At 44.3% G+C, this 20,465-nt stretch overlaps 1 protein-coding gene across 1 annotated transcript in view; it reads right to left on the reverse strand.

Moving 5' to 3' along the window:
• Window positions 1-8,765: 8,765 nt before the first annotated feature.
• Window positions 8,766-20,465, reverse strand: part of CHEK2 (checkpoint kinase 2) — a 46,656-nt gene continuing 34,956 nt past the window's right edge. The window contains 7 exon segments of the mRNA XM_012805190.1: window positions 8,766-8,906; window positions 9,676-9,750; window positions 13,805-13,890; window positions 14,885-15,000; window positions 15,224-15,387; window positions 19,548-19,658; window positions 19,795-19,813. Coding sequence (XP_012660644.1) covers window positions 8,817-8,906; window positions 9,676-9,750; window positions 13,805-13,890; window positions 14,885-15,000; window positions 15,224-15,387; window positions 19,548-19,658; window positions 19,795-19,813 — 661 coding nt within the window. The 3' untranslated portion in view covers window positions 8,766-8,816.

Here is a 20,465-nt window from a genome sequence, read left to right on the forward strand (position 1 = left end):
ACCGAGGGTGGGGGGTTTGAGCATGGCCCCGGCCCCGGCCAAACTGCAAAAAAATAGCCGGGCGTTGTGGCGAGCGCCTGTAGTCCCAGCTAATCGCCTAAACCCAATAGCTGGAGGTTACTGTGAGCTGTGATGCTATGGCACTCTACCAAGGACGACAAAGTGAGACTCTGTCTCTTAAAAAAATAAGTAAATAAATACTCTGGATTACTCCCGCGTCCTAGCAGTTTGGGAGCCTGAAAAAGAAAAAAGCTCTAGAGTCCACAACTCAGGGCCATCCATCCCATGCAGCGGGAGCCCCACCTCCAAAGTCCGTTTCTTTCAGCATTCTTCACCCTGGCAGCCCAAACACACAGTGAAGCCGAGGTGGATGGAAAGCTTTACAAGCCACCAACAGACTTGCTCCCTCCCGGGGACGGACAGCTCGCTTTTTACAAGCTCCACCTACGACTGGTGGCACCTAAGCCTCCCAGGCTGTGCCATCACCTTTCTCCCCGTAGATGCCACGCTTGAGGGCCGGGTCCCCAGGGCCCATCCTAAAGGGGCGGGGGCCAAGAGGAGGCTCATCGCACATTAGGCGCCGACTGTATAAAGCCCCCCCCCCCGCAATCTCTCGCGCGCGCACGCGTACACACACACTCCCTCAGAAACTGAGGCAAGGAGGCAGCGGACCGGGTCTCGCTGCCTAACGGCTCGCAGCAGGCTTGAACCCGGACCGCGAGGCGGCTTCCGGGAGCTCCTCAGCAGCTGAGGCCCGGCCCAGCTCACACCGACGGAGTTTCACAAAGAAACTCTCCCGGCCCGAGCCTCTCACGCACTCACCGGCGCCGGCGCCGGCGGCGACTCGGGCTCACGCCGCCTGCGGCTCCGCGCCGGGGTCAACCCTTGGGTCGGCTCTGGAGCCGGCGGCGGCGACTGCTCCATCCCCACGGGGCCCGGGCCGCGTCAGCCAGGAGCTAACGGTCCCGCCAGCTAGGCGCGCGCGCCGGAGCCGCGCGCCATGTTCCCGCCGTGCCGCGCGCCGCCGCGGCCAGCCACACGGCCCCCCAAGCGCGCACGCGCGTCCCCGCGGCTTCACACTAGCCCCGCGCACGCACGCCGTCGCCGCGCCCCTTCCCCGCGCGTTCCTCCTTGCGCCCTCTGGAGCTGGCGGCTCTTCCCGGCTTTGCGCTCACCCCCGCCGCGTCCGTGAGACCTGGAGGGAGAGCTTGCACTTCCCTTCTCCGCACGGCCGTCTGCCGCACTGCGGACCACCCCGGGCCTGGACCCCTCAAACCCTTCCCCCACACTACCTCTTTTGCTTCGCCCAAAGGGCGGGTCCGGGGGGCGAAGCTCTGGGCCAGGACAGACTTACCCCTAAGAAGTGCCTGGAAAAGGATACCACTAAACTTATGAGATCCCCATCGTGGAGGTGTGCACCACGTGCACAAGTGTAGGTGGCACAGTGAATGCCCATGTCCCGGGGAGAGCCAGACTTAATGGAAAACCTGAATTCAAGTTCTGCATCTTCACTAACCCTCGCATGATTAATATCAGGTCTTCTAGGGCCTGTTTTCTCTATAACTCGAGGACTCGATGAAATAATCTGAACAAAACCTCAGCACTGCGTCTAATATTTACCAGGTGGAGATCAGGAGACAAGATCTCTGGAAGGTTCCAGATAAAGAAATTCTCAAATTCTGCCTCTGTCTCTTGATAATTGGGAAACGTTGAACAGGTCATTTGACCAAGCCAGAAAGCTTTGATTTCTACATGTCCAGTCCAAAGTTGATGCAAGCAATAATTCTAGATGATGCATGTGCAGTCATGCAGCACTTACCCAGGGGACAGTTCTGAGAAATGCCTCAGGTAATTTCGTTGTCATGCTAACATCACTAGTGAACTTAAATATAAATGGGATAGCCTACTACACACACACCTAGGTTAGATGTTATAGCTCACATACTACAACCTGAACAGCAGGTAACTGTATTGAATACTGGCAACAGTTGTAACACAATGCTAAGCATTTGTGGATCTAAACATAGGAAAGGTACAATAAAAAATACAGTAGGAAAAAAAAAAACAGCACACTTGTATAGGGTACTTCCCGTGAATGAAGCTTGCAGGACTGGAAGTTGCTCTGGGTCAGTCAGTAAGTGGTGAGAGAATGTGAAGGCTTACACTACACTAAATTAAAAATTATTTTTCTTTCTTAAGTAATAAATTAACTTAAGCTTACTGTAACCTTTTTATCTTAAAAACTTTTTAACTTTTGGTGGTGCCCGTAGCTCAGTGGGTAGGGTACTGGTCACATATACAAGGGCTGGTGGGTTTAAACCCAGCCCTGGCCAGGTAAAGCAACAATGACAACTGCAACAAAAAAATAACCAGGAGTTGTGGCGGGGCCTGTAGTCCCAGCTACTGGGGAGGCTGAAGTAAGAGAATTGCTTAAGCCCAAGAGTTTGAGGTTGCTGTAAGCTGTGACACCATAGCACTCTACTAAGGGTGACATAGTGAAACTTTGTCTCAAAAAAAAAAAAAAACTTTTTAACTTTTGGATTCTCTTATAACAATACTTAGTTTAAAACACGAACACATTGTAAATCTGTACAAAAATATTTTCTTTATATCCTTATACTATAAGCTTTTGTTCTATTTAATTTTTTTTTAGCTTTTTAAACTTTGTTAAAAACTAAGACACAAACACATTAGCCTAGGCCTACAGAAGGTTAGGATCATCAATGTCACTGACTTCCACCTCTATATCTTGTCCTACTGGGAGGTCTTTATGGGCAATAACATTCGTGGACCTGTCATCTCCTATAACAATGCCTTCTTCTAGAATACCTCCTGAAGGACCTGAGGCTGTTTTACAGTTAACTTTTTTTGAGCAGGAGCATACACTAAAATAATAATGAAAAGCAAAATGTAGAACATACATAAACCAGTAACAGTCATTTATTATCAAGTAGTATATACTGTACATAACTGTACGTGCTATAGGTACTTTCGTAGTACCAGCAGCACCACAAATACATGAGTAATTCACTGCCCTACCAACATTATGGCACCACAAATACATGAGTAATTCACTGCCCTACCAACATCCGTGGAATTTAATTTTTTTTTTTTTTTTTTGGAGACATGAGTCTCACTCTGTTGCCCTCAGTAAAGTGCCGTGGCATCGTCATAGCTCACAGCAACTTCAAACTCTCTGGCTCAAGGGATCCTCTTGCCTCAGCCTCTCAAGTAGCTGGGACTACAGGCCTGAACCACCTTACTGGCTAGTTTTGTTTTTCTTCTATTTTTAGAAGAGACCGGTCTCACTCTTCCTCAGGCTGGTCTTGAACTCCTGAGTCCAAGCAATCCACCAATCTCAGTCTCCCAGGGTGCTAGGATTATAGACCTGAGCCACCATGCCTGGCCATAATTTAATATAATCTTAGGGGGACACCAATTTACATGAGGTCTACTGTGTGACCAAAACATCATTATTCAGTAAGTCCCAGAGCACAATGCCTGGCACACACCAAGCTCTCTGAGGTTCACTGTAATTTCTGTCCTATCCATCCAAGATTCCTCTAAAAGTTTAATGAAAGGGGCTGTGCCCCCAAACTCTGTGGTATAATTAGCAGGGAGTTCATTGAACCATGAGGCTGCAAGGGACTCTCCCCACATTTTCACTTTCCATTTTCTCCCCCAAACCTCTCTGGAAACCCTAAAGTTAGCTGAAAAACAGCAGAGAATGTTCTCCCTAGTAGGAAAAGGAATCTTCAGAAGCCTGCCTTTTTCATATGCAAGTGGCCAAAAACAAGACAAAAAAAAACCTTAAGTAAACCAAGGGAACATAACTGATCCTTGATCACATAATCCAAAAGGGCTGGAGTGGCGCTTCACTTTACACATAGCTGCACCTGAGTGCTCAGACCACCTCAGTTCTCTCTACCCTCTGAGCATTTGCTTCCTTCCCTGGGTGATAACTTCACTCTCTTATACTTCTTTCCACATAGTGGCCTGAGAAGCCGTTCCTAGCTCACATCTGCCCTCAAGAAAGCAGGGGCTGCATCCCAATAGTTTTGACCAAAGTCCCAGGGTGGACTTTTATGGGACCAATTTAGGCCACATGCCCCTAGCTAAGCCATTCACAATAGCCAGATTAGCTAAACCTGGCTATATAGAGCCCCTCTAGGAAAGGGTTAGGCCCATCCCCTCCAGAAGGACATGGAGAAAATAGGGAAGTCAGAGAAGAGGTGCTACCCCCCCTGAAAAACTGGGATACAATTACCACAAGAAGTACTGAGTACAGGCTCGGCGCCTGTGGCTCAAGCCACTAAGGCGCCAGCCACATACACCTAAGGTGGCGGGTTTGAATCCCCAGCCCAGGCTGCAACCAAAAAATGGCCGGGCGTTGTGGTGGGCACCTGTGGTCCCAGCTACTTGGGAGGCTGAGGCAGGAGACTCGCTTGAGCCCAGGAGTTGGAGGTTGCTGTGAGCGTGATGCCATGGCACTCTACCCAGGGGGGATAGCTTGAGGCTCCATCTCAAAAAAAAAAGAAGTACTGAGTACAGGGCTGGCACAAGTAAGAAGTACCCACTGCACCATCACATAGGCAAGCAGTGGGTCCACCATGGAACAACTTGACTGCTTCACAAAAGGGAACAGTTATGGCCCTCCACCTCTGCTCCCACCACCCACCCCAGGCCTGGCATTTGCCAAATCTGCTTGGTCAAGAGTAACCCAATAACGCATGTCGCATGTCCCCAAAAGAGCTGAAAAGATGTTACTTCTCTGGCTCAAGAACTTTCTATGACTCCTTCTAGCTACTCCCACCACTGATGAATCCTTTAGCACATGCCAGATACTTTATGGACTTTCCTCCACTCAATCCTCACAAACAGCATACAGGTTGGTACTCTTACTGCACCCATTTTGTAGATAAGGAAACAAAGGCTCAGCAATACAAGGTCACTTACACAAAGCCAAAGTTAGGAAGTGCAGCGCTCAAGTTAACACAATATTCTTCCTACCATTAATGTGCCACCCAGCTCCATTTGTTCATGATTCAAAGTCCAGCCTAGGTGACCAATGGGAGGAGCATTAGGGACCCCTTCAGCTTCCACAGTGAGGGTGCAGACATCCTCATAGCTTTATCATCCTTCCCACCCCTAACTTCACAGGATAGGGAAAAGAATTCCTGTAAAAGAAAATCAAGTGAGGTTAGGAAAGGAAGCAGGTGCAAGGAGGCCCCAAATCAGCAGCTGATGTCTCCCACTGCTAAGTATAAGTTTTCTACGACTGTTACAACAAACAGAGAGAGCTAATACCACAAATAGGTAGCTTAAAACAATACAAACTTAGTCTCATAGTTTTATAGGTCAGAAACCTGAAATCATTTTTGCTTGGCTTAAGTCAAGTTGTATACTTTTTTTAGGAGATTCTGAAGAGAAAATCCATTTTCTCCCCTTTCTCAGCTTTTAGTGGCTGCCAGTGTTCCTTGGATTATTGCCTCATCCTCCATTTTCAAAGTACACCACTCTAGTCTCTGCTCAGTGCTATGATCTGAATGCGTCCCCCAAAATTCATGTTAGAAACTTTTTTTTTTTTTTTAGAGACGGGGTCTTGCTATGTTGCCCAGGCAGGAGTGCAGTGGCTATTCACAGGTGCGATCCCACTACTGATCAACATGGGAGTTTTGACCTGCTCCATTTTCAACCTGAGCCGGTTCACCCCTCCTTAGGCAACCTGGTGGCCCCTAGCTCCCCAGAGGTCACCATATTGATGCTGAACTTAGTGTGGACACCGGATCAGCATAGTACACTACAGCCCAGAACTCCTGGACTCAAGTGATCCTACTGTCTCAGCCTCCTACGTAGCTGGGACTACAGACACTCGCCACTGCATCCAGCCATATGTTAGAAACTTAATCCCCAATGCAGCAGTGGTGAGGTGGGACCTTTGATAGGTGATTTGGTCATGAGGGATCTACCTTCATGAATGAATGAATGGTAGATCATAGGAGTGGGCTCCTGATAAAAGGATGAGCTTGGCCCCCTTTCTCTCTCACCTGATTGCCTGGGGAAATGAATGTGTGCCCTTGACCCTGCCCTGCCAAATCACCAGAGGGATGGTGCATAATTCATAGCATGACCAATGAACTACAATGTGACCTAGCACCAGCCAGGCAAAATTACAAAAGCAGCAGCCCTAGTGGATCAGAAAGAGACAAAAAAAGCCACCCATTAGAAGTACCTGCACTCCTAAGGCTCCCAGGCCCAGCCATTTGTAATTTCTGAAACAAATCTCCTTTCCCATGCAGTTAAGCAGTAGACTTATGGTCCTTGCCACCAAGATGTTCTCATCTTCCACCAATCATGGGCCGTCCCTATAGCCAGCCTGCAAAGACTGAACACACTTAATGTGCAGACAAATGGCAACTCCTTGTTCATGATAATTGAACACATTGACATTCTAGATTTAGATATTAGGATATTAGTCTCTTATGAGTTGTCAGTGTGGGTCAACATCCCTGAGTATGACTACATGTGTGACTAAGAAGACAAGGAACAAGAGTTTTAAGAGTCAGAAAGACTGGCCAGAGACACTATGCCTCACCACTGTAATCCTAGCACTCTGAGAAGCTGAGGCAGATGGATTGCCTGAGCTCAGAGTTCAAGACCAGCCTGAGCCAGAGCAAGATCCTGTCTCTACTAAAAATAGAAAAAAAAAACTAGCCCTGTTTTGTGACAGATACATGTAATCCCAGCTACTTGGGAGGCTGAGGCAAGAGGATTCCTCAAGGCCAAGAATTTGAGGTTGCTGTGAGCTATGATGCCAGAGTACTCTATCCAGGGCAACAGAGTGAGACTCCATCTCAAAAAAAAAAAAGAGTCACGCTGGGCGCTGTGGCTTACACTGGTAATCCTAGCACTTGGGGAGGCTGAGGTGGGTGGGTTGCCTGAGCTCACAGGTTCGAGACCAGCCTGAGCCAGAGAGAGACCCCATCCCTAAAAAAAATAGCCAGGGGTTCAGCGCCTATAGCTCAGTGGCTAGGGTGCCAGCCACATACATTGGGGCTGGCAGGTTCTAAACAAGCCCAGGGCCTGCTAAACAACAGTAACAACTACAACAAAAAAATAGCCAGGCATTGTAGTGGGTTCCTGTAGTCCCAGCTACTTGGGAGGCTAAAGCAAGAGAATCACTTAAGCCCAAGAGTTTGAGGTTGCTGTGAGCTGTGATGCCACAGCACTCTACCAAGGGTGACATAGTAAGAGTCTGTCTCAAAAGAAGAGTCACAAAGACCTGGATTGGGTCCCAGCTCTGCCATAATGCCTTACCACCTATGTGTCACTGGAAAAGTTACCGTCTTCCTCTAAGCCTAGGTTCCTCACCTATAACCTGAGGATTGCTAAAGGACCTAGCTCATAAGATTACCTTGAGTACAAGAGTAGCCAAGGGTGGCCAGGTGCAGTGGCTCACACCTGAAATCCTAGCACTCTGGGAGGCCAAGGCAGGCAATTGCTTGAGCACAGTTCAAAACCATCCTGAGCAAGATGGGTCTCTACTAGCCAGAAATTATGGCAGGCACCTGTGGTCCCATCCCTGGGGAGGCTGAGGCAAGAAGAGCTCTTAAACCCAAGAGCTTAAGGTTGCTGTGAGCTATGATGCCATAGCACTCTACTCAGGGTAACAAAGTGAAACTGTCTCAAAAAAAAAAAAAAAAAAAGACCAGCCAAGGGTAGGCTCTGCACAGTGTCCCTAATTATTACTGCATCAACATGATAAAAATCACACCCTTTGTCTCCACTTACAAACCCAAACAATTCTGAAAAATAGGCCATCCATAACTCATATGGCAGAAAAGACTGATATGAAGTGATACAAGGCCACTTAAAATCTTTCTCTATCCCTATTGTTTAAATATCTGTGGCAGAAATATTAACATGTTTGATTACAGGACTCCACTGGGGTACTATACCTAACCATCCTAAAATTGGAAAACTGAATTATATAACTAATAATCTAGCTTCAAGGTTTCAAGAACTATAGACCTGTATCTTTAAGAAGGAGAAGATGAAGCCAGGCCTGGTGACTCATGCCTGTAATCCTAGCACTCTGAGAGGTCAAGGAGAGTGGATGAGTGGATTGTCTGACCTCAGAGTTCAAGACCAGCCTGAGCAAGAGGGAGACCCCCTCTCTAAAACTAGTCAGGCATTATAGTAGGGTTCTGCAGTCCCAGGTACTTGGGAGGCTGAGGTAAGAGGATCGCTTGAGCCTAAGAGTTTGAGGTTGCTGTGAACTATGATGCCACCTCACTCTACCAAGGACAACAAAGTGACACACTCTCAAAAAAAAAAAAAAAGGAAAGAAAAGAAAAAAGGTGAGAATGAGAATTTAAAACTGGCCTGTTATTATGCACCAAGGTACCTGCCATCTCAAGAGGACATTGGCAGCCAGCCAGCCAGTCTATACAAACTCCACCCCAACCTCACTATGTCCCTTTCCCTGAAACTTTCTAAGGGGCCTTTAAAATTTGTATTCAGCTCTCTCAAACTAAAATCAGGGTGACATCCCAAGAAACCTGCCTGGTGACAGCCAAGGTGGAGCTCCAGATGAAAGGCACACAACTTTAAACATAAAATAAAGCATTTAACGGAACAGCTGTTTATCAAGCATAAGCACAAAGCCCAGGTATCATTAGGTTTTTAATTATACATCAATGATTGTGGAAAAGCAATTATTCCCATAATTAAAATATTATTTTAAAAAAGACTTAAAGAAAAGATGTCAGCAGAATGAAAGAAGATACATTTCTTTCATGTTCAAACCACAGTGATCACGACACGGCAGCACACACAGCCTGGCGCTTTGTGCTCTCGGCATCCTCTGGTTCCCCTTCAAGGGCCCGCTTTCGACCAGTGGAAGACTGGCAATGAAGGAAAATGGAGAAACGTTCACAAGAAAATCATTAGCAACAAATAAATAAATAAATAAGAAAATCATTGGCTTCTTTAAGATTACCAAAGTTTCCCAATATGCTCCCAGTAATATGGGAGTATTTCATGTTAAACTTATCATACCATTCATTTATTGACAACTGAATCTCCACTATACCCCCAACTCAAACACATTTACCTACTTGACATTTCTCTCCCTTGTAGCTTCTGCCCACTAAATGACACATGTTACACATCTTTTCCTAAATAATCAAGTTTAGGAGGACTACGATACCTTTCACTTGTAGCCCTAAGTCTTCCTCTTGTGTGGGAAGACCATCTTTTTTGTGCCTTAGTTGTTTTCCCATTTATAAAATTGAGAGGGAGCAGCGGGGAAGAGGAGAGATTATTCACCAAAAGAAAGCAGGATAGGAATAAACAGATATTAATTATACTTAAAAAGAAATTTTTAAGAATAATATTATAATTAAGGAATCAACCACTTCCCCAAATTTTAATTTTTCCAACAAATTTATATTTGAGCCTCTAAACTTGCCTTGCTGGAGACTTTTAGAATAACAATTCTTAGCCATATTTAAACATACCAGCATTAAATCTTCTAAGGGTGCTGGAATAGATCGAGTTAAACAAAGTATCAGTTATATTAGCTAAAAAATTGTTCAGCAATTATGACTCAAGAGAATCTTCAAATTCACCAGCTCTTTAAACCAGCCTACATTTAATGATCATGAGGAATACCAATACCTGCCCTGGAACTGAGGACTTATTTTCCTCAGACAGCAGCTCCTCAAACTTTCTCTTCATGTTCTCATCCTGTGAAAAAATTGAAAATATAAGTAGACTGCGTCTGAATGAAAGAAAGCTCCTAGGATGACAGGGTTAGGATTTCCCTGGATGAGGGAAACAGGCAAAGACATCCAGTTTGTCCACTAAGAATCAGCCCATCACTGAAGCTCTCAGATCAAAAAGACCACAAACTACTCCCCTCTGCATTCCCAAAGTAGTGTGCTCCATCAACACTGGTTGAAATCATGTACCTTCAAGCTCTCAGAACTCTCAGTGGGTGAGAAAACCACAGTCCCTAGTGGTCAAATGATTTTTTATTTTGTTTGTTTTGTTTTGTTGAGACCCAGTCTCATTCTGTCACCCTGGGTAGAGTGCCATGGCAACATTGCAGCTCACACCAACCTCAAACTCTTGGGTTCATGTGGTCCTCTTGCCTCAACCTGCTAAGTAGCTGGAACTACAGGCATGCACCACCACGCCCAGCTAATTTTTCTTTTCTTTTTTTTTTTTTTTTGAGATGAAGCCTCAAGCTACCCCTTGGGTAGAGTGCCATGGCATCCCGCTCACAGCAACCTCCAACTCCTGGGCTCAAGCGAGTCTCCTGCCTCAGCCTCCCAAGTAGCTGGGACTACAGGCGCCTGCTACAATGCCTGGCCATTTTTGGGTTGCAGCCATCATTGTTGTTTGGCGGGCCCGGGCTGGGGATTTGAACCCACCACCTTAGGTGTATGTGGCTGGCGCCTTGGCCGCTTGAGCCATAGGCGCTGAGCCTAATTTTTCTATTTTTAGTAGAGATGGGGGTCTTGGTCTTGCTCAGGCTGGTCTCCAGCTCCTGAGCTCAAGCAATCTACCTCCTCAGTCTCCCAAAGTGCTAGCATTACAGGCGTGAGCCACTGCACCCAGCCTGAAATGATTTTTTAAACTAGCATCCCAAAACTTGAGAAAGATGCCAATTGGGAGCCAGGCACAGTGGCACACACCTGTAGTCAAAGCTACTCAGGAGACTGAGGCAGGAGGATCAATCGAGCCCAAAACTGCAAAGCTGCAGTGCACTATGATCACACTTGTGGACAGCCACTGCATTTCAGCCTGGGCAACATAGCAAGACTCTCTCCCTAAAATAAATTAAACTCAAAAAGAAAAAAACAAAAGATGGCAATCAGGAGGCCACAGACTTGGCCTGACTCCATGCAGCTCCCCAAATTCTTTGGGGACCACCACTTACCATCCCCTTCAATCCTGCTAACTATGAGGCCATTTACTTAGGCCATCCTAACAACCAGCCAAGCACCCTAGGAAAATTCACCCAGTGGATACTTTACAAGCTACCAAAAGGACTTCAATCCTGCAATAACCCAAATAGCTCAAGTCTAATAAGAAAGGAAGATAATGAACAGAACACTGCATTACAAGTATTTCATGCTACAAGAAGAAGAGGGGAAAGCACAGAGGACAACTCACGGAAGTGTACAAGGGTGATTCCCACCTCCCTGAATGCTCACTTCTGCAAGGATCAAGGATTGGTCTTTGGGAGCCCTGAAAGGTGAGCTGGTACAGCACTCCCCACCTTCAGAAAGGTTAAAGAAACATCTACAACTAGCATTGTGGGCTGTGGGGCTGGCCAGAAGCCCAGCCCAGCCACTCTCAGTGGTATGTGCAGAACACAGAGCCAGAACTGTCTGATTCCAAAGTCTCATCTAGTGTTTTCCACTCCACCTCACCCTGCCTCCCATGAAGCCATAGCAGGGAAGGGCAGAGGACACAGGAGCAAAGGCCTCCAACATTCAGCAATTTGAGGGATATAGAAATTTTATAATACTAAAAGACTAATAACAGGCTCAACTATCCTCTATCTAGTAGCTTGAATCATTATCTGCTTCCTCTCCAATACTGTTTTATAGTTACTATGCCATTTTGATAATACTACACTCTCTCCACTGGGAATATCCTCCTTGCCTTCCTGCCTATCCACCTCACCCACCTTCCTCATTCAGTGAACAAATATTTTCTGAGCACTCTCAGATGCCAGGTACTCTAATAGGCACAGGGCCTCCCTATCAGAGGGATTCAGGAAATATTTGAAAATGCTGACCCACTAATCCCCAACCTTATTGCCAGGCCATTCAGCATCAAGACATTCCTCACACAGTGTGAAGATGTGGATACCCAGAGGGCTGTGGGCAGGGGCCCTACCTTGTCCTGGTTTAGAACCATACTCTGTGCACCTATCCTTATTACTACATATATCACACTGCTCTGTAATGACTGGTCAGGACAGGCCGGGACCCAGACTGTCAGCTCCCTGTGGCAACGACTATCTTATCCTATTCCTTTTTGCATCCAGTGACTAACGGTGCTTGGAATACAAGCTCATTAACTATGCTGTGAATACACAAATGCATGAACAAATGAAACGAAAATGGAATGCCCCTCACATGGCAGCCCTTCCGTGCCACCAGGGTGACCACAGCTCTATTTAATAGGCCTCTATTTAAAACATGTGATCAGCTAGCAATAATATGAAGATGGAGCTTACTGTCACCACAAGTAGCAACGTTTATCTGTAAATATCTTTCCTTTGGGAAAAAAAAAAAAAAGAAGAAGAAGAAAGCCGGGCATGGTGGCTTATGTCTGTAATCTCAGCACTTTGGGAGGCTGAAGGCAGGTGGATTACTTGAGCTCGGAAGTTTGAGACCAACTCGAGAAAAGCAAGACCCTATCTTTAAAAAAAAAAAAATCTTTCTTTTGAGATGTCTATAACCTACTCACAAGTTACTAAAATTCTGTCCACAAAAGACAGGAGAAAAAGGGGGAAAAAATTAAATTATACCTCAAAGGCAAAAGAAAGGTATGCTCTATTTCAGGTAATAAAGATGAAACAGAAAGTGGCTAGAAGGGATGCTCTCAAAGCTGGACACTACTGTTTATCATAAAACAGAGACCAGAACCCATGTTCAATGCACAGTCCAGTGCCAGACCCACAGAACCATTTGGTTTGTTCAAAAACACTGAAGTTTCCCAAAATAAAACCTCAACTATATATACATACACATATCATATATATATATAAGTTTATATATACATATATACACACTTTTTTTTGAGACAGAGGCTCATTATGTTGCCCTCAGTAGAGCGCCACTGCATCATAGCTCACAGTAACCTCCAACTCTTAGGCTTAAGCAATTCTCTTGCCTCAGCCTCCCAAGTAGCTGGGACTACAGGCACCTGCCACAATGCCCTCTGCTACCTCCCTGAAGCTTCCCTAACTGAAAGTTGAAGATGGGTAGAATGCAGCCCACCCCACCTGCAGAGTAGAGAGGGGACAAGGATGAGGGTGGAACCAGAACAACTTCTCAAAGGAACACAGGCCAAACTGCAATCTCAAGGCAGCCAAGTGGAAGCAGAATAGGCCCTAAAGTGAGCTTGTACATCTAAGAGCCACAAGTAACATTTAAAAGGTTGATCCCAGGGGTGGTGCCTATGGCTCAAGGAGTAAGGCACCAGCCCCATTTATCAGAGGTGGCGGGTTCAAACCCAGCCCCAGACAAAAACTGCAAAAAAATAAATAAATAAAACTTGTAAAACTTGTAAAAAGGTTGATCAAACAAACAAACTAGCTCGCTGCCTATGGCTCAAGTGGCTAAGGCGCCAGCCACATACACCTAAGGTGGTGGGTTCGAATCCAGCCTGGGCCCACCAAAACAACAATGACAGCTGCAACCAAAAAATAGCCAGGTGTTGTGGCGGGCGCCTGTGGTCCCAGCTACTTGGGAGGCTGAGGCAAGAGACTTCCTTGAGCCCAGGAGTTGGAGGTTGCTGTGAGCGTGATACTACAGCACTCTACCCAGGGGGATAGCTTGAGGCTCTGTCTCAAAACAAACAAACAAACAAACAAACCGCCATCTATACCTTCCCATCCCCTACACACACACACACACACACACTCCATACACCTAAAGCAATTATATTAAAAAGACCCAACAGAGCAGACATGTTTCTGTCCTCTTCCTCATCTCTATCAGGCAGCAGGGTTCTCTGTGTATGTCAAGGAAGCAGGCAGGCACCATCCCATACCCACCTGAAGCCAGGGGTGTCTCAAGGCTTCTTCTGTTGTAAAACGCACCTTTGGATCCACTACTAACAACTTCTTGACAAGGTCCAAAGCTAAAGCAATAAGATAATTGGGCAAAACACAATGAAAAGGATGAATACATTTAATCAGCAATATTATAGAATGCTAGAATTACAGACCACTATCCAGAAAGAAGAGAAAGGGTCTGAGATCAGGGAACCAACAGACATAGTGGGCAGTGCCCTCTAATCTCCTGATTTTATGCATTCTGAGTACTCTGAGAACACCAGGAATAATGACACTTCCCATCTCTTCCTGCTGGGACATCACAATCTCTTAGCTCCCTGTTACCTCTCTTATGGCTAGAATCAAGTTCAAACTAATTAAATCTGAACTTCCACACAGTTCTAAGATACTCAGAATTCACAGCAAAGTCTCCCTGAGATCCATGGATTAACGGTTAGATTTACTCAGCCACAGAGTCTCCCTAAAACTACAGACTGGTCAAAAATAAAGACTGCTTCAGCAAGCAACTGCAGGCTAACTTGTACATTGTAAGCATATTATTATTATTCCTTAAATATGCTGACATTCAATACAATCACCTCTGTTACATTATTTGATATTTAATCTTCTATTTTTTTTCCTTCAAAAAACAAAGCTGCACTTCTAAATTACAAAATGCAAGGTAACTAATGACATTTAGCTTTGACATGCTTAAAGAAAACTTTGTAGTTAAAAATTTACTCATTATTTCACACATTTAAATATATATCACCCACTTGAGTACATTATACTTAACCCTCACAAAAACTCTTTAAGGTTGAAGTTATTGAGGTCCCCTTTATAAATGAAGAAAATGGAAACTCAAGTTAAATAACTTGCCTAAGATCACACAGCTAAGAACTAGCAGACTCAGAACTGAAGCCTCTCAGTCCTCTGCCTCTCAAATGGTGCAAAATTAACAACAGAAAATAAGAACAGAATTGACAGAAGAAAACATCATGGAATTTTGAAAAGAAACTCCCAGCACAGCACATCCACATTTTAGCAAACCACAAATTCTTAACCCTTTGATATTCATACCATTCTCTGAGACATCTGCCCAGACTTCAGGAATGAAGTGGTATTTTCCACTGGTGATCTGATCCTTCAGGGAAACTTGAGTCTTATGCTCAGAGAAAGGTGGATACCCACTAAGGCTTAATATTGGTAGACAGAGAAAGGAAAAGAAATCAAATGGCATTCTCAGTGGCATTTGGATATATCTATTTCTTTTTCAGCATAATGAAAAAATCAGATTTTTCTTTAAAATCGATGGTCCAAAAGTAACCTAAATTCAACACAAGCTTGCTACCTGGACATGTTTATGATTTCACCTAATCACCTCCAACCAGACTTTGAAGCAATGAAAACTTCTCTTACCAGATAAAAAGAATAACTCCTAAGCTCCAGCAGTCTACAGCACGATTATACCCAGCAGTCCCAACAGAACCAAGAACTTCAGGAGCCAAGTACGTAGGGGTACCACATAAGGTTCTCATGAGAGACGTCTCCCCCAAAATCTTTGACTGCCCAAAATCAGTAATCTAAAATTAAAGACAAAAGGGAATAATTATTAAGGATGTCATAAAATAAAAAGATTAACATAATCTGCCAGTTCAAAAAAATGTAGGCCAGATCAGTTTCTAGTGTACAAATCGCAGACATACCTGCCATTAATCTGAAATCTACAAATTCAAATTCAAGCCTTTCAAGTTAAGGTTTTTATTATGCTTAAATTAAAATTCCTCAGCCTCGGAACCAACTTCAAGACTCAGGTTTGTCCAACTTACCTATGCTCTATCATCTTACAAAAAGCCTATAACATGATGGAGACGGGAGGGTGCAAGTTGGCAGCCAAGTCACAGCTTCTTTGCAACCAGGCGTGGTGAGATTGGGGAGAGAAGACTCCAGGCATCTCTGGCTTGTGGTCTCTGTCCAGAAACATCCCTTTGGGGATACAGTGAGACAGCAAGAGACTTCTGGACCCCAGGAGGAGGACAAAAGCAGTGGAGAAGTGGCAAGTGGTTGCGTTCGGTCTGAGGCTGCCATAACTGTAACTACAACAGCAGCAAGATTGAAGACAGGGAAGGCCTTCCCTGTGGGTTGTTTTGTTTTTTTGGACTTGGGCACTCAGTTGAACTACCTTGGAAGAACTTGGGCGAGAGTGCAGGTGACTTTAAACACTGTCCAGGGTCCGAGACTGAGCTGCTGGGCCAGAATGGAGCTAACATTGTTCAGCTGTGGGCCTCACAAAGCCATTGTGAGAGAACTGCCCTGCAGGCTCTGCTCTCAGGGTCGCAGAGTGAGGCTTAGACCCAGTGACCTCGGGTGGGTGATCTAGTGACTGTGAGCAGCCAAAGGACAGAACTGAGACGCTGGGGAAAAGCAGAGCTTTCAGTGTTTGGCAGTAGGAGGGCTGTGGTGCAGCCTCAGCCCTCAGAGGCATAGAGTGAGGCAAGTTTTGGCACATCTAGATAAGCGGGCAGCTACTTCAAGAGAGACCCCAATGACAAGTATTTTCCTGGGAAAGCTTCTGCTTAGCCAAGGTTAATAGTTTAAAGTGTCTTTTAAGCAGGCTGAGGTAAGATTCAGGCTCTCAACCTTGTGGGGTTTAAGGGCCAAGAAGTCAGCAGATGCTGCCAGTCTCCATCTCATACAGCTGTACCAGCATTGTGATTAGCCTCTCATATGCCAGAAGAGCACCTGTTGTCCGGACAATATTCACCAAGATATATACCTAACAAAAGAGTTGAAGGACCTCTATAAAGAAAATTATGAAACCCCAAGAGAAGAAGTCGCAGAGGATATTAACAAATGGAAGAACATACCATGCTCATGGCTAGGAAGAATCAACACTGTTAAAATGCCTATACTTCCCAAAGCAATCTACAGATTCAATGCCATCTCTTATTAAAATACCAACATCGGAGTGGTGCCTGTGGCTCAAAGGAGTAGGGCACCAGCCCCATATACCAGAGATGGCAGGTTCAAACCCAGCCCCAGCCAAAAACTCCAAAAACAAATAAATAAATGAAGCATTTTCTAAAAAAAAAAAATACCAACATCATACTTTCAAAACTTGGAAAAAACAATTCTTCATTTTGTATGGAACCAGAAAAAACATCATATAGCTAAGGCAGTTCTTAGTAATAAAAACAAAGCTGGAGGCATCAGCATATCAGACTTTAGGCTGTACTACAAGGCCACAGTGGTCAAAACAGCAAGGTACTGGCATAAAAATAGAAACATAGACATTTGGAATCAAACGGACAACCAGAAAATGAAACTAACATCTTACAGCCACCTAATCTTCAATAAACCAAACAAGAATATACACTGGGGGAAAGACTCCCTATTCAAAAATGTTGCTGTGAGCTATGATGCCACGGCACTCTACCCAGAGCTTGAGGCTCTGTCTCAAAAAAAAAAAAAAAAAAATTCTATTCAATAAATGGTGCTGGGAGAACTGGATATCCACATGTAAAAGACTAAAACTGGACCCACACCTTTCTCCACTCACTAAAATTGATTCAAGATGGATAAAAGACCTAAATTTAAGGCATAAAATGACAAAAATCTTCAAAGAAAGCATAGGAAAAGCACTTGACAATATCGGTCTGGGGAAAGACTTTATGAAGAAGACTTCTGTGGCAATTGCAACAACAAGAAAAATAAATAAATGAGACTTAATTAAACTGAAAAGCTTCTGTTCAACTAAGAAGACAACAACCAAAGCAAACAGACAACCTACACAATGGGAAAGGATATTTGCATATTTTGAATCAGACAATAGCTTGATAACTGGCAAGAGAGATGAATAGAACCTTCTCTAAAGAAGATAGATGAATGGCTAGCAAACATATGAAAAAATGCTCATTGTCCCTCATTATTAAGGAAACGCAAATCAAAACCACCCTGAGATATCATCTAACCCCAGCAAGAATGGCCCACATCACAAAATCTTAAAACTGGAGATGCTGGCACAGATATGGAGAGAAAGAAACACTTTTACACTGATGGGACTGCAAACTAATACAATCTTTTTCAAAGGAAGTAGGAGAACCCTCAAAGAATTTAAGCTAGACCTCCCAATTGATCCTGCAATCCCATTACTGAGTATCTACCCAGAAGGAAAAAAATTCCTTTACCATACAAACACTTGCACTAGACTGTTTATCGCAGTTCAATTTACAATCGCCAAATTGTGGAAATAGCGTAAATGCCTGCCAACCCAGGAATGGATTAACAAGCTGTGGTATATGAAAGCATGGAATACCATTCAGCCATTAAAAAAGATGGAGACTTTATATGCTTTATATTAACCTGGATGGAAGTGGAACACATTATTCTTGGTAAAGCATCACAAGAATGGAGAAGCATGAATCCTATGTACTCAATTTTGATATGAGGACAATTAATGAACTACTACATGGCAGGAGGTAGAGAAAGGGAAAAGCAGAGAGAGAAAAGGGGGGGATGAGGTAAAAAGAGCTGAGAGAGGGCAGGAGGGAGGGGGGTGGGGGGTCTCAATGAGTGACACACCTTTTGGTGGCAAGACACAGTTATAAGAGGGACTTACAAAAGCAATCAGTGTAACCTAGTTTCTTATTTCTTCAGTGAATCTCCAACAATAAAAAAATTAACAAAATAAAAGCTTATGACCTAAAATAACTTTGCATAACTCTTCTCATAGATACTTTACAATCCTAATTAGTTATACATGGTTCTTCTTAGACCCGTTTCTCAAAGTGGGCTGCAACTTGGAATACCTGGAGAGCTTGGAAAAGATCCATAACCCTGGGTGCCACCCTTCGTATCTGAGGTGTAGCCTGAGTATCATGATTTCTTTTTTAAGATATAGAGTCTCACACTATTGCTCGGGCTGGGTTGCAATGGTATGATCACAGCTGACTGCAATCTCAAACTCCTGGGCTCAAGAAGACTCCACCATGCCCAGCCAATTTTAAATTTTTTTTTTTTAGTAAAGATAGGGTCTCATTGTTCAGAAGCTGGTCTCTTAAATCCTAGTCTCAAGAGTTCCTGCCACCTCAGCTTTCCAAAGTGCTGGGATTACAGGTGTGAGCCACCATGCCCAGCCTGGATGTCCAGATATTTTAAAATCCTAACAGGAGATTCTGAAGTGAACTCAGGCTTGAGGAACAGGGAAAGGAAATAACATGCGATTCACTTGTCCATTTAAACAACTCCTCTGAGAACAAAAGTGACTTGTAAGGCTGGGCGGGGGTTCACACCGTAATCCTAGCACTCTGGCAGGCTGAGGCAGGTGGACTTCCTGAGCTAACAAGTTCGAGACCAGCCTGAGCCAGAATGAGACCCCCATCTCTAAAAAAAAATAGCTGGGCTTTGTGGCAAGTGCCTGTAGTCCCAGCTACTTGGGAGGCTGAGGCAAGAAAATTGCTTGAGACCAAGAGTGTGAGGTTGCGATGAGCTATGACTCCACAGCGCTCTACCAGGGGCAAAAAATGAGACTCTGGCTCAAACAAAAAAAAAAACTGACTTGTACACAGTGAAGCTAATTAGAATCTATCTGGACAAAAGCTATAATACCTGATCCCAAATAATTGGTAAGCATGGAAAGGTCAGATTCTCAACCTTTTCATGCTCTCACTTTTTATTTGAGGAATTAAGAGTTTCTGAACAGAAATCTACCAAAGTGGTCACAAACAGAACATAAGTTTCTTACCTTTATAAGACAGTCCTCATTTTGAGATGACAGAAGAACATTCTCTGGCTTTAAGTCCCGATGTATAATGCCATTTTCATGAAGGTACTACACAGAAAGGGAGGCATGACCCTTGGATTTATGTAAAGGTAACATAAGCATAGACAGTTACCAACACATCTATTTCACAGCTGGTTGAAAGCCATGTTATGCACAACAAAATTCCTCAAAATCAGAAAACTACTGTGGTACAGAGATTAGTGCTTACAAATTTGTTTAAGAAAAGACTTAAAAAGCAGAAAAATCAAAAAAACAACTTAGAGGCAGCACCCATAGTTCAGTAGACAAGGTGTTGGCCACATACACCCAAGCTGGGGGGTTTGAATCCCACCCAGGCCAGCTAAAAAACAATGACGACTACAACAAAAAAATAGCTAGGCGTTGTGGCAGGCACCTGTAGTTCCAGATACTTGGGAGGCTGAGACAAGCGAATCGCTTAAGCCCAAGTGTTTGAGGTTGCTGTGAGCCGTGATGCTACAGCACTCTACCCAGGGCAACATAATAAGACTCTGTCTCAAAAAAAAAAAAAAAAAAAGTTAGGACAATAAACTTTTAACCTTGATTCCACTTTTGAAGAAAATAACTCTTGACAGAAATAGAAGGTGTTTCTTGCAATAAAAATTTAAATGAGTGATAGAAAATATTTTGAGAACATAGCAAAGTAAACATAACACTTTTACAAAATGTTATATTTGGTTATTACAGCCCTGAAAATACTTTTCAAGGGATTCTGTTAAGATACATATTTGTAAATTATCTTCAGTTTAAATACCAAGTTAACCTATTCCTTGATATAAAGACTTAGTCTTTGGCTCGGCGCCTATAGCTCAACCGGCTAGGGCGCCAGCCACGTACACCTAAGGTGGCGGGTTCGAATCC

The sequence above is a fragment of the Otolemur garnettii genome, unplaced genomic scaffold, assembly GCF_000181295.1.
Source record: "Otolemur garnettii isolate 467f Iridium unplaced genomic scaffold, OtoGar3 scaffold00038, whole genome shotgun sequence".
Taxonomy (NCBI): domain Eukaryota; kingdom Metazoa; phylum Chordata; class Mammalia; order Primates; family Galagidae; genus Otolemur; species Otolemur garnettii.